The sequence below is a fragment of the Cydia splendana genome, chromosome 10 (assembly GCF_910591565.1).
Source record: "Cydia splendana chromosome 10, ilCydSple1.2, whole genome shotgun sequence".
Taxonomy (NCBI): domain Eukaryota; kingdom Metazoa; phylum Arthropoda; class Insecta; order Lepidoptera; family Tortricidae; genus Cydia; species Cydia splendana.
The window spans coordinates 2928373-2941696 of record NC_085969.1 but is presented as its reverse complement, the minus strand read 5'-3'; the positions used below and the strand labels follow the sequence as shown (position 1 = coordinate 2941696).

The 13324-nt window shown below is 36.9% G+C and overlaps 2 protein-coding genes across 2 annotated transcripts in view; one reads left to right on the top strand and one right to left on the bottom strand.

Moving 5' to 3' along the window:
* The window catches only part of LOC134794194 (max dimerization protein 1-like), a 621339-nt gene that overhangs the window by 111354 nt on the left and 496661 nt on the right, over nucleotides 1-13324 (bottom strand). The window lies entirely within an intron of this gene.
* Nucleotides 239-7483, top strand: LOC134794479 (uncharacterized). Its single transcript, XM_063766293.1, has 7 exons — nucleotides 239-564; nucleotides 638-756; nucleotides 1727-1810; nucleotides 3412-3520; nucleotides 5395-5483; nucleotides 6404-6500; nucleotides 6793-7483. The coding sequence occupies exons 1-7, from the start codon at nucleotides 537-539 to the stop codon at nucleotides 6927-6929; spliced, it is 663 nt and encodes a 220-aa protein (XP_063622363.1). The 5' UTR covers nucleotides 239-536; the 3' UTR covers nucleotides 6930-7483.

Here is a 13324-nt window from a genome sequence, read left to right as displayed (position 1 = left end):
TAACTTTATATTTATAGTGTCAAGCAATTTCCGTCAGTAGATAAAAGCGGCAATTTCAAAAAATTTAGGCGCCGAGGGTAATTGTCCCATAGAAAATTTGAATTTCGCGCCTTTTGCTACTGACATACTTGTTTGACCGGCTATAGTTTTTACTTTGTCACGTGCAAGAACGCCTTAACATTAAAAAAATACGCCCAACACGAGAAAGCTAATTTCCGAACGAAATCGCAGCTGTCAGAGTTATGTCAATCGTTACGTTATCAGTCAGCCTTTATTCCAATTTTTAATTATTTCAATAAGATTACAGAGATCTATTATATTTTTTTAGTAAATAATCGTAGGAATTATAGGGAAAAGATATATACTATTTGTTTTATCATTAAGTAATCATAAAACTAGTAGGTATCGAGTGTTAGAGGTGACTCAAGTGTTTATTCAAATATTCATAATGGTAAAAAATCATTGATGGGTATTGTTTACGAATTTCGTGTAATTGAAGATATCACAGACTGCCTTTGGATATATTAGGTGTTAGGATGGAAGGGAGTAACGATTCGTTGTCAAGTAAGTAACCATTTACTGGTATATTGGTTGTTATGTTACAGATAGCAATGACGTTGTTTTTGCGTTTTTGTAGTTTTGACTGCGCCCATGAGTGGGTCGTCCGCGGTGCTGTTGACCCCGGGGCGGACGAGGAACATAGCGCAAGACATGGAGGCTCTGAGACTGTCGCGACAGGACAACCCATTTTTACAGGTAGGCCAAACATCTGTATATTTTTTAAATGGTTTTGCTTTGAAATCTAAGTACATTTGGTGCAGCAATTTTTTTCAATATTAGTAACAAAATAAAAGAAATCATTTTGAGAACTGCAGTACAGATAGTATCCATTTATAAGTAGAATATGCTAACATAACTTTTGAACTGTATTTTGGTTAAAAAAAATCAATTACCTATATTCCCACATCACCATAATATAAACAAGTTTTATTTTATCTATGAGTCATCTTATCTACTTATACAAGCCTGCTAAATCCAATAGTTTTTGACAGTAATCACCAAACAAGGTTATCTTAATCCCGTTATATTGGTGATAATCTGTTATGTACAGCCAGCAATAGAAGTTACTTCTATTGCTGTAGAGCAGGCAACTTTAAAAAAATGACTTAAACACTAAACACCACTGTGTTGTGAAAATAAGAGTATTCATAATTTTTTCATGACTTCAAGATTTTTTCTAATGAGTCAGGATCAGGATCTTAAATATTTTTTTAAATGTATGTTCCACAACTTGGTGAAGTAGAACTGCTGATTAACCAACACAAGATTGATATTGCTTTGTGAAGTCGGTTATAAGGGTGAAACAACTTTTTTTTTTGTTCATTGCCATGGTTACATGATACTGGGCCATGTCACTCTTTAAATTGTGGTGCTATGGCATTTAAATTAAACAATTATTCATTTTTGTGGTAGTAAGAAACGCAGTTAACTGATGTGAATTTGCATGTCCACTCTGGTATATGAGTGTGATTGAGTGTGATAGAGCTATGTATGTATATCCTTTAGCCGTCCAGAGGCCTACAAAAGGTCTCATATTGATTTTGCAAGTTTTGTTGTCTGAGCGGCTAGTTGTTACAGCAATGTCCTGCTCACCTGAGCGATGTGTGAATTAGTATCCAATGACTGCCTCAGAGACTCCTGTTGCTAACTGTGTGTTGTGTTTCAGCAAGTGATCAAGGCCAGCAGGGAGAGTCTGATAGAGAGCCACATTGATGAGTGTGAATCTGACGACACCATATTAATGTCACAGGTATGGGTTATGTTTTTTTATGAAGTAATAGGGTATTTTCCTACTAGTCAAATCAGTTACTTTTTTAGAACTGTCAAAACGATTTGCTAATATGGAATTTATATGAAACATTACATGGTGACGTCACGGTCAACTCACCTACTTTTTATATTTCTATCCGATTTATTAAATAGAACTTGTGTTTAAAAATAACTTCTATCTGTGTTTTTCTAATAATTATCTGGTGCTTTATTTCATGCATGATGTAAAATAAATTTTTAAATACAGTGTAATACCCTATTCTAATGATGGAATGATTTTAATGATAAAGGATGACATTCGGAAGATTGAGGGTCACTTCTGGATGAGATTGGCTCGGGACCGGGATAAGTGGCGTACTCGAAGTGAGGCCTATGCTCAGCAGTGGGCTATAAAAGGCTGATATGATGATGATGATGATGATGACGATGATGATGATGATGATGATGATGATGATGATGCTGATGATGATGATGATGATGTGATAGTTTAGTTTTGGTAATGGTGAGTTAGGTGACCAAAGTTGCCTATTACCCAAGAGCTCGAGCTCTGCTTGTCTGGATGTACAATAGGTCTGCATAAAACTTACAATTCAGGTAGGAAAGCCATCAAACCGGGTTTCCTTGAAATCCATTGTGTTCGGTGAAATAACAGAATTTTACTAATTAATTAATAATTAATGTTTTAGTAATTTTTGTTTATTTTCTGGGTATTTTTATACTTGCTGCCCAGCATTAGCACCTTAGGTGATAGCAGCTCTTAAATCAGGACACTTTTCTCAAATTTTCAATGTACCTACTTATAAAAAACTAGGGGATAGGGACTTTTCTTAAAGCTAGGTAACAAAATAATTCTACGAGAATTACACTCACTTGAATATCTTCTTCTTCTTAGTCGGTTCCTCAAGGCTGAGGGTCGTGACCATCAGGAGTGCAGTTCTTCACCACCGCTCTCCAAACCCCCCTGTCTTGGGCCAGCTGTATTGACCCCTGGATGTTGACGCCCGTAGCGTCGCGTATGGCATCAGACCACCGAGTTGGAGCCCTGCCTCTACTCCTTTTCCCTTCGACGCACCCAACCAGAACGAGCTTTTCAAAGCTGGACGGGTCTTGGCGGGCCACATGGCCAAAGAAGGTCAACATTCTCTGGAAGCATGTAGTTGAAAGCCGGGTGGTAATATGTAGCTCTTCGAGAATAGACGCGTTGGTGCGGCGTTGCGTCCAGGATATGCCCAACATTTTGCGCCAGCACCACATCTCGAATGCGTCTATTTTTGCTCTCACACGTGGCTTCCATACCCATGTCTCAGAGGCGTAGAGGAATATGGAGAAGATAAGGGTGCGCATAAGTCGGACTTTCGTGTGGCGGTATATATTCCTGTTTCTCCAAATCTTCTCCAAGCGCTTCACTGCTGCTTTTGCGATTTGTGACCTTCTTATGACCTCGTTCATGCAATCTCCGTTACTGGATATCTGCGAGCCCAAGTAGACAAAGTCTTCCACTTGAATATATGACTAGGTAATATTGAACTTGTCATCAAACGTCAGTTTTCGTTCTTTCATATTTTATCCATAATGTTGCAGGATTTTGGCAGTTCAGCGCTAGACTTCGTAGAAGAAGATCCATTGACCTTGAAAGAGGTCCATGAACATATGATCAGGTCCCCTCCCCCTACAAGCTGCTGGTCTAATGGTACGTAAAATAAAAATACATATATAAAAAAAAAGATTAACCCTTAGATGCCTGAAGTATCAATATTGATACTGAAACAAGATAAGTGCCAACCTTAAGAAAGGAAATTAAGACATTGTTATATTTGTGTTGAGAATATACATTTATAATTTAAAGTCACTTTAGTTGTTAAGTATGAGTATTGATTGATACTTTGTGTATCTAAGTGTTTTTTTAGCTTGAATAATATTTTGAAACATAATAGTTTGTGTCAACACTAAGATTTTTTATTTTCCTCATAGTTGATGTGAAAAGCAGTATGAGTCACACGGTATCAAAATTATTTCGTCTTGGGCGTTAACACTTGAATCCCTCATTACGCTCAGGATTCTACTTTAGAATCCCTCACTACGTTCGGGATTCTATTGTAGAATCCATCGCTTCATTCAGGATTCAATGTACGCCCTTGACGGAAATATATCATTTTGATCCCTTGTAACACAAACTACTATTTCACATCACCTATTCGGAAAAAGGCTTTTTCTTCCCCGCTAGGAGGGATCAAAGTGGCACTTTTCCTCCCTGCACTTTTCTGTTCTCTGTTCTAGGTCACTGTTTTTGTTATTTTTTTGCATTCTTTTTTTAGCTTGAATAATATTTTGAAACAATAATTGTGTCAACACTAAGATTTTTTTATTTTCCTCATAGTTGATGTGAAAAGCAGTATGTGTCACACGGTATCAAAATTATTTCGTCTTGGGCGTTAACACTTGAATCCCTCATTACGCTCAGGATTCTACTTTATTGTAGAATCCATCGCTTCATTCAGGATTGAATGTACTCGTACCTACGCCCTTGACGGAAATATATCATTTTGATCCCTTGTAACACAAACTACTATTTAGTAGGTATGTATGTTAGTTTGTAATGTATGGGTTAGTTGCCTAAAAATAAATGATAATCATTAGGAAATCATCAGGCCTTTAAGATTACGTTTACCCAGGTTTCGGTATAGGCAGAACTGGCAGAATGTATGTCAACATGATTGCTTCGACCACTCTATGAACTAATAAATCCTGTATAAGTAACTCTTAATATTCATAGATTCAAGTAACACACGCAATATTTCGATTACTTAATATGAATAATAACTATCCATGCCTTATAGAAGCATTATGCTGTATGACTTTCTAATGATATGCATCTTTGCATTGCGTTTTTCTTTAACAGTAAATCGTTTGTTTTTACTTATTTAAAAACTAAACATGACAATGTTAGAAAGTTGGTGAAACTTCGGATATTCTAACAGTAACTAGGTAGCTAAATTTAACTTTCATTTGTCTTTGACATTGACATTGTTTATTTATACAGTATTACTATGGTAACAAAGGTGTGTTATGATATTGGTACAGTAAGCAGCAGACGTTGCTAAGCGAGCGAGGCGAGGTGTTTAAAATGACCTTGACACGCTCGTATTCTATTAACGATAAAGTCGCGTCAAGATCATTTTGAACACCTAGCCCGCTTAGTAACTTCTGCTGCTGACTGTACTTGGCCGGGACTATTTTCATATTGACACAGCTGACTGTACTAACCCACCCCACCTGTACTATCCAACTTGCTTCTAGGGTCACTCTCGTAGTAAGCAGTGTCAGAAGCAAAACCCCTTGAAAACCCTTTCGCATGGGTTACCCAACCCTCGGTTCTAATATCTTATTGAACAACATGACCTTAACCCTTTGAACGCCACGCCTTTTTTTATAGAAAACTGTAACTTTGCCTTTTTGGCTATCTTTAGCGGTCAAAGAGTTAAAGTTTGAATTCCTTTTCTATGCATTTTCATAGCAAATGTACTAACTAACCAACCCCGCTTGTACTAACCAACTTGCTTCTAGAGTCGCTCTCATACCGCGCCGCGTCTGCGTTCGAGTTCGGCGCCGACAGCCCCGTGTCGTTTAGCGCCTACTCCGTCGCGCACGAGAAGGTCACTAACATTATATTAATGTGCCGTCCTAGGATAAGGGCTGATTTAGACGATGCGAGATCTCGCATGCGAGTTTCATACCATTGCGGGTTTTGATCGGTCGGTTGAATTCGATGTAACCAACAGTCCGCAATGTAACTAAAATCGCATGCGAGTTCGCGCGCCGTCTAAATCAGCCCTAACTGTCATGAACTTCGAAATTCGTGTGTCTGTTACTCCTACTCTGTCATGTACCTAAGCCTACATTTCCATGTGGTGGAATAGAGATGCCATAAGTATTTGGATGTCGCCCAAGAAAATCGAAGCAAAAGTACCGTAGGGAGATAAGTAGGTATCTACTTACAAAACCACGGTTTTAACTATGGGTTTGCGACAGTTTCCCGCCTACCGGGGCATATGGCAACCCTACATTTTAGGTTCAACCCTAGCTGTATACATCCGTCTTATTGGCATAATGAGGCGGATGTGTACATTGTGTACACTAGTACAGTCCACCGATCTTGAACCTCCATGGGAATGCAGGTTACGAGTGCAGATATTCGGATTTCGATGTTCGAAGGTTTCGGTAAACCCCCAGCTCAGTTGTACAGTAGTTCTATACGTTCTAATAAAGTTAAATTTTGTTATACCTACCTACATTTTAGAACAGACGCGCTACTAGTAATATTGAAATTGTAAGGTGTTATGTATTTTAATAACAGTGACGTATTTATTGAACTATTTGTGCAACTGGGATAATGTTTATATATTTTCGATTAAAGTAAAGTGTGGGTTTTCAGAAACAAAATACCGACTCAATTGTGTTATCGCATCTAAAATGATTTACACTTTAATCTTATTTAGTTGTACCTAGGTATATGTGTTTATTTAAAAATTCATAAATCAGATTTTCTCTAAATGTAGTTATTAATTTTGAACAGGAATGTTCCCGCTCCCCCCGTCGTTCGCGTGCGTCGCGCTCGGCGTCGCCACGTTCCCACGATCTAGCTCTCTGTGGGAGACCACTCTCCTTGCCAGGTAAGCAGTATCAGGAAAAACCTCTTGGTCGTCAAAAGGTTCTAAACTATTTGCATAAGCCACTGTGAGCTTATGAAAAGATACCTAATTACTTTTGCTTTGTCGGATATCTATTTTATGTTTGTGAGGTACATTTGAGTACCTAACAGTTCTATAGGAACTATATATAATTTTGTAAAATTAGTTTACATTTTACAATATACACAATATATATAAATAATAGGATAATTTGTTTCTCTGATTGCGGATGCAAGAGAAAACATTTTAATCAACCGGTAACCCTTTTTTCCAGGTGAAAGCCACCTCCGCAACGCCCTAAGCAAAAAAGTTCAACCAGAGCGCTTCTCCTTACTACAGCATCCCCGTCCGTTACGCAGACCAGCACGGCAGGACGACGAGAGCGTCCAACTCGTTCCCGATGACAAGTAAAGTAGGAAAGAATATTGGTGTTTATTGGTAATAGATGTTGACCCTATTGTGGGGTTACAGGTTATATTGGTAACCGTATTGTGCGAGAACTCGTAACCGATGACAAGTATTAGGAAAGGATATTGGTGTATACTGGTAACAAATGTTGGTATAGGTTAATTCATAATAGCTAGCGCGAGATTACTGAACTATCAAAATTTTCATATAAAATCCTTGCCAGCTTTTGTGAATCGACCTATATAGTTGTGCGGTTATACAGGTTATGTTGGTTACCGTATTGTGAAATTTACAATCCTAAAGGCAATGTTGGTAGCTCTTCTGTGAGGGAACATCCCTATAGAGTAGGTGATGGTTACCCTATTGTGAGGGTATATCCTTACATAGAATCATGGTAACCCTTTGAAAGGGGCAACCCTACAGATAGTATTGGTAACCCTATTATGAAGTGATAAACCCTATTTACAAAAACGTTATAAAAGCCAAAAGGCCAGCTCTATTTACTGAAAGATTGGTAACATTTTGGTGACCTTGGGTAAGCTTTTTACAGGAAATATCGGTATGCTTCCATAAGCAACTCCACTGTAACTGTTAACTGTTAGTCACTTGAGAGTTGAGACCATTCTCAACTCTCAAGTGACTAACAGTTACCACACCAGTAAAATTCGCAGTCAAAAACAACCTAAGTGACCAATTACATAATTGACAGTTGTTCTAAGGTGGTTAAATTAAAATGATAAACTGGTTATCACTCTAAAAAAGCTTTTAGTTAAATGAGGCTTTGAAATATAAACCAGGGAAAGCACGACAGTTCTAAAGTTGCATAAAAAAGGTGCAACTTTCTCCACTAAGAAAAAAGATCCCTATCGCGTTTATAACAAGGACTATATTAGAATGTTTATTGAATGGGAATGTATGTCTATAATGGGTGTATATGTCAATATAGTCTTCTTGTTTAAGGAGTCTTCCTTCAATTTGGTTTTTAGTCATAAGTGTTTGAAATAGCCGTTTTTCGAGCAGATATAAAACTAGATATAGCCGTATAAGCTAATCGCCAAATATCACTATTAGTTAGCACATAGTACTGATTTTCTGAAGCCCTAGAATGCTGAATGTAAAGATATACTGAAGATATTTTGCTACTGGCAGTGCAATATGAACATCATTTTACAATTTTGGTGTTTTCTATAAGCTAAGAATATGACTTATTATGAAATGTCCGATATACCTATAATATGTACTTTAATCATAGAAGGTAGCATTCTATAGAAGTGGTATACGCGTGCCTCGGTGAGGGACAAAACATACACAATGCGACACTATGATTGGTCGAATTTATTTGTTGCTCACCATAATCCATACTAAATTTAAGGTGGGGAACAAAAAATATGTGAGACTGTGACAAGGACAAACAATAATAGCGCTTTCACTGCTACTCCTACTGAAAGATACATAAGACTATCCCGTTCTGTCAGTTATCCCCACCACTCATGCCCAATCCAGTTTAATACTAGATTCATGACTTTAATATAGAAAATTTCGTTGTTTTTTTTTTGCTTTCTTATCATATGTACACTCTACGTTTATAACGAAATAATATACGGCGTTGATTTATACATTTTGCGTAAGTATAAATTATATTATAACACTCATAACGTTAGTACAATTGTGCTTAAGTTTGACAGTTTTAAAGTTGTGCTTAAGTCAGATTCATAAAAAATGTCTGCTGTATATTTTTCTTACAGAGTCTAATTATTTGTCTATGAAATATTTCAAATATTATTTGTTTATATATTATTGAAGTTAAGTGTTAGTTTTATTGATAAGATATCGTTCGAATAAAATTCTAATTCCAAATATCTAGTCCAGTTTTGCGAATTAATGTTACCATATTTTTATTATGTTATTGTTGTGTTTTAGAACTTAGCTACTTTATAGGGTAATTTACTTTACAAAGAATGAATAATTTTGTTATCAGTCTTTAATTTTGTGAAGAACCATAACTAATAGAGTCTGTGCGGAAAGAGAAGAGTCGTAGAATGTGTTGGGTCCCATACATTTCACGACTCTTCTCTTTCCGCACAGACTCTAATTGTCGAATATTTTTTCTTATTGCTAGGTAGAGAAAAAAAATCCCACTGGCCAGGAAAAAGTCAATGTTATTTTTGTTACCTACCATTGTTTTCTTTTATTTAATAATTATTTTTATGTAGTTTTGTAATGTAAATGTAAATGAAGGTTCAATAAAGTGCTCACCACGACTCCAATCGAATATGAAGTATTATAGTCCACCGATGACATAGGCATAGTTTTAGTGTTATGGTTAATAAATACCCGTCTAGGATATTAAATATATTGAATAGTACTCGTGCTAAAGGATGTTATGTGCTTCTTTTAGGCGTAATTGCAAATTATTAAGCTATAGTGTTTAAATACTAATTATGCCTGATGATCAATGATGTTTAAATTGAATGTCTTGTGTAGTTACTTAGAGTTAGACCAAGAAAAGTCTGCAGCGATTTTGATAGCCCACGCGGTGCAAGTGTTATTTTAAACGTCAAACTTCTATGAAATTATGACGTATAAATAACACTTGAACTGCGCGGGCTATCAAAATCGCTGCGACTTTTCTTGGTCTAACTGTAGCTATGTTTAATTCGTCTATTCCACGGCGTAACAACAACTAGTCATATATATTTCGTCACACAATTGAATGAAATAAAATAAATTGTGTAAGTACTTTTTATGAAATTAGTAATATGCAGTTACGTCTAAAGTATCCTTTAGTATACCGCCTTAATAGTAATTTTAAAATAAAATAGGCATCGCTTTATGTTAAAATTTGACTTGTTCTTAATTTCCTTAATAAAAAATTCAAAAATTCCAAAAATTCTTAGATTGTATTAGATATATAGTCAAAGAAAAAAATCGTACCCCAAATTTTGACAGTCTAAAAAGATGGCGCTCATGTTATATGTGGCAACTGGGGCCGCTGCGTCTCTCTATCGCTCTTACATATTAGAGAGGCAGATAGAGAAATTGCGATTTTCGTTTTTCGCTGTAGGGCCTCTGAATTGTCAAATGTCAACTTTTGACAGCCAGAGATGCCGCGTAAAATATGAGCCGTACAGCGCCATCTATAGCTGTCAAATTCTAAACACGCATTTGTCTTTTTATATACATCTAATACAATAAATGAATATTTGATACAAATGATATTATATTAGATGTGAATTTCTTTATTAGGCGTTAGTACTGTTTAGATATTTAGATGTTTTCGTGTATAATAGTCGAATTAAGTAATAGCGTGAAAAGAAACCCCATAATTTTAATAGGTACTTAATCTTACCATATTATTAAATAAAATTTCTTTAGGTGTTTGAGAATGAGACGGTATAAAATAAGAATAATTAATAATACTAGTATGCACCATATTAATTATATAGAAACACATAGATAATTAACACTTGATGAGTGTACGTCTAATATTACGACTAGATACGATATGGATTAGATATGTCAGTGTCAAAAGTGACGTTCCTTCAAACAAAAACGTCACGTTTCACTGACATCTAATCCATATCGTATCTAGTCGTAATATTTAACGAATCCTGAAGTTCGAATCGGGCCGTCTGACTACGTAGCACTAATATTAATATAATAAATATTGACTTTTATCTGATTGATGCAGAAACTGTTTCTACATGAAACAGTTATTTATATAAAAATCGGTTTCCAATATTAGTAGAGTTTCACAGTTAGCAGCTTACCTACATATGAAAGTCACTAACTGAAATTCAACTTCTGTTTTTTTTTCAAACAGTTAGTATTATTAATTTCTCTTATTTAATTGCATTTTCAATGCCTAGTAACTAATTTCGGCGCGTTTAGATTTTGTCTCTTTTCCGTTAATGTGTCGTTCGCAGAAAAAGAACCCAGAGCGGCTGGCGCTTATACGCCATGCATTGGCGATGCTTCTATACAGTAATGGTCGGGTACCTTATCCTCAGAACGATACATTTTCAGTATTAAAATTCTAACTAAGATTAGATGCTCAATGAGCACCGCTCGCCATTGATCGAGCTCACCTATTATATTATTGAAATAATATTGATATTATTATATTTCAAGTTGAATGTTGCACCCCTATTTATATTGATTTTAAATCAAAATTTCGTAGATGTGTTTTATTGATAAATTTATGCATCGTTGGCTCAATTGCCATTATATTATATTAATTAGAAATAATATTGATGCGACTATGTTATGCCTTTATTTCCCGAATTGCAAGGTACCTACTAGGGATGTTACGGATATTCGCATCCGCATCCGCATCCGCGGAACATCCGCATGATTTTCAACATCCGCATCTGCATCCGCATCCGCATGAAATCGATGCGGAGCATCCGCATAATGCGGATGTCGACCAAGTCGGTAATAGGAACGTATTAGCGGCGGCGCCGGCGGCGTAAGTGCTAGGTAATTTCGTCATTATATATAACGAAATCGTCTAGATCTCGAAAAGTCGGCCAAGTTACTGTTTATTAAATAAAACGCACCTATATTCTTGCTCAAATACTATAAATGTTTCGTTTTTTTTAAAATAAAATTGCTAACAATGTAATATTTGACGCTTTTAAGTACCAAATCTTGACATCCGCATCCGCAGATGTCTGACTTTAAATATCCGCATCCGCGTCCGCGGATGCCAAAAAATCTGCATCCGCAACATCCCTAGTACCTACCTACCCATGTAATACGATTATAATATGAGGACGTTGAAAATGACAGTATACCTTTTTGCCGTGTGGTCAAGGCGGGAACAGTGGCTCACTGAACCTAATTTCAACACGAGAGAGGCTATTTGCTTCCCTGCTATTGCAGCAGAAACATTCAGTAATCGAACAAATTCACGAGCAATGGTTATTCCAACTGTCTAAGTACTACAGTTTACAGCGATATTTGGGCGACTGAGCCACTGTTCCCGCCTTGATCCAAAATTATTATTTTTTGTCATCGTACCTTAAAGCTAAAAATCTCTGAACTTATTAAATCGGTTAAATCCTTCGACATGTTTTAACCTTTTAACCCCTTGCACGCTGAGCAATGATGAGGAACGTGACTGTGAAGTGATTGATACTCTTTATTCTTCATGGTCTCTGTTAAGAAACTTATGAACATTTTCGTAAATTGTGTTCATTTCAAAGCGAGGGATAGGTACTACATAATACATAATCCTGCGGTGCGACAATGTTAATATGTAAGAAATTAAGAATATTGTAGCGAAATTATTTTTAGCTAATATGCACCATACGCCAATGCAATAAGGGCTACTAGCTTAAACCACGTTACTCATATATTTGAGGCTATCCGTTAATAGATGCCATGCTCTGACCAAAGTAATAGTACCTACTAGTTTGATATTCATTAATGCGATTGTATTTGTATAGGTTATAAATAATACTGAGCGTATAGAGGTGATTACAAATTCTTACTGTTCGTTGGAAAAATTATACTGCAAAATAATTTAATTTCAGTACCATTTCGTACCTTGTCAGCTTATTGTCACAGTGACAATCAATCATTAACGTATATATCTATGGACTGGCCTTACGGGCACTAAAAATGGTGCTAGTTTAGCGGTGTGACTCACGAATTCCAGCCAATCGTGCAGTCTAACGCAACTAGTTGCGACCAATAGCGCGCGTGATGCGAACTCATCAACCAATCGCGCGCGTGATGCTAACTCATCAACCAATCGCGTTGTACCGGTGTCACACCGCTGTACTGGCCCCTGTCATGCCTCATTATTATTGTCCGTAAAGCCAGTCCCTAGATATCTATGTCGATCCAATCAATATGAAAGTCGCTAGGGACCTCATACTATTGTCACTGTGACAGGCAGGGGCGTATTTTGAAATTTGGCGCCCCGGGCCAATACGTTTCGACGCCCCAGAAGTCAAGGAAGAAAAACAAAATGCAATCCGCCAAGGGCGGCATATGCCGCCCCTAGGGGTTGGCGCCCCGGGCCATGGCCCGGATGGCCCTAGGGTAAATACGCCCCTGGTGACAGGCACGATATGGTACTGAAATTAAATTAATTGACATTTGAAATTTTCTGTTATTTTTAATGTGATGTGTCCTGAGATGATTAAGCGCCACTTGCACCATCCCACTAATCCGGGGTTAACCGGTTAAACCGTTAACCCAGAGTCAAATTGTAATGGTAACCATGGTAACTCCAGGTTTTAACCGGTTAACCCCGGAGTAGTGAATGGTGCAAGTGGCCCTAAAGGGAACTATTGATGTGCCGTCGTAAACTTACCATAAATGCGAAATTTCCACACAGTAAAATTTCGGAAACTTCTCTTATTTCTCATCTCATCTCATAATTAATG

Excerpts from the sequence above, each read along its gene's own strand:
- LOC134794479 (XM_063766293.1), top strand. The coding sequence starts at position 537 with ATGGAAGGGAGTAACGATTCGTTGTCAA. Across the intron at positions 757-1,726 it reads AGGACAACCCATTTTTACAG|CAAGTGATCAAGGCCAGCAG; the intron begins GTAGGCCAAACA and ends GTTGTGTTTCAG. Across the intron at positions 5,484-6,403 it reads ACTCCGTCGCGCACGAGAAG|GAATGTTCCCGCTCCCCCCG; the intron begins GTCACTAACATT and ends AATTTTGAACAG.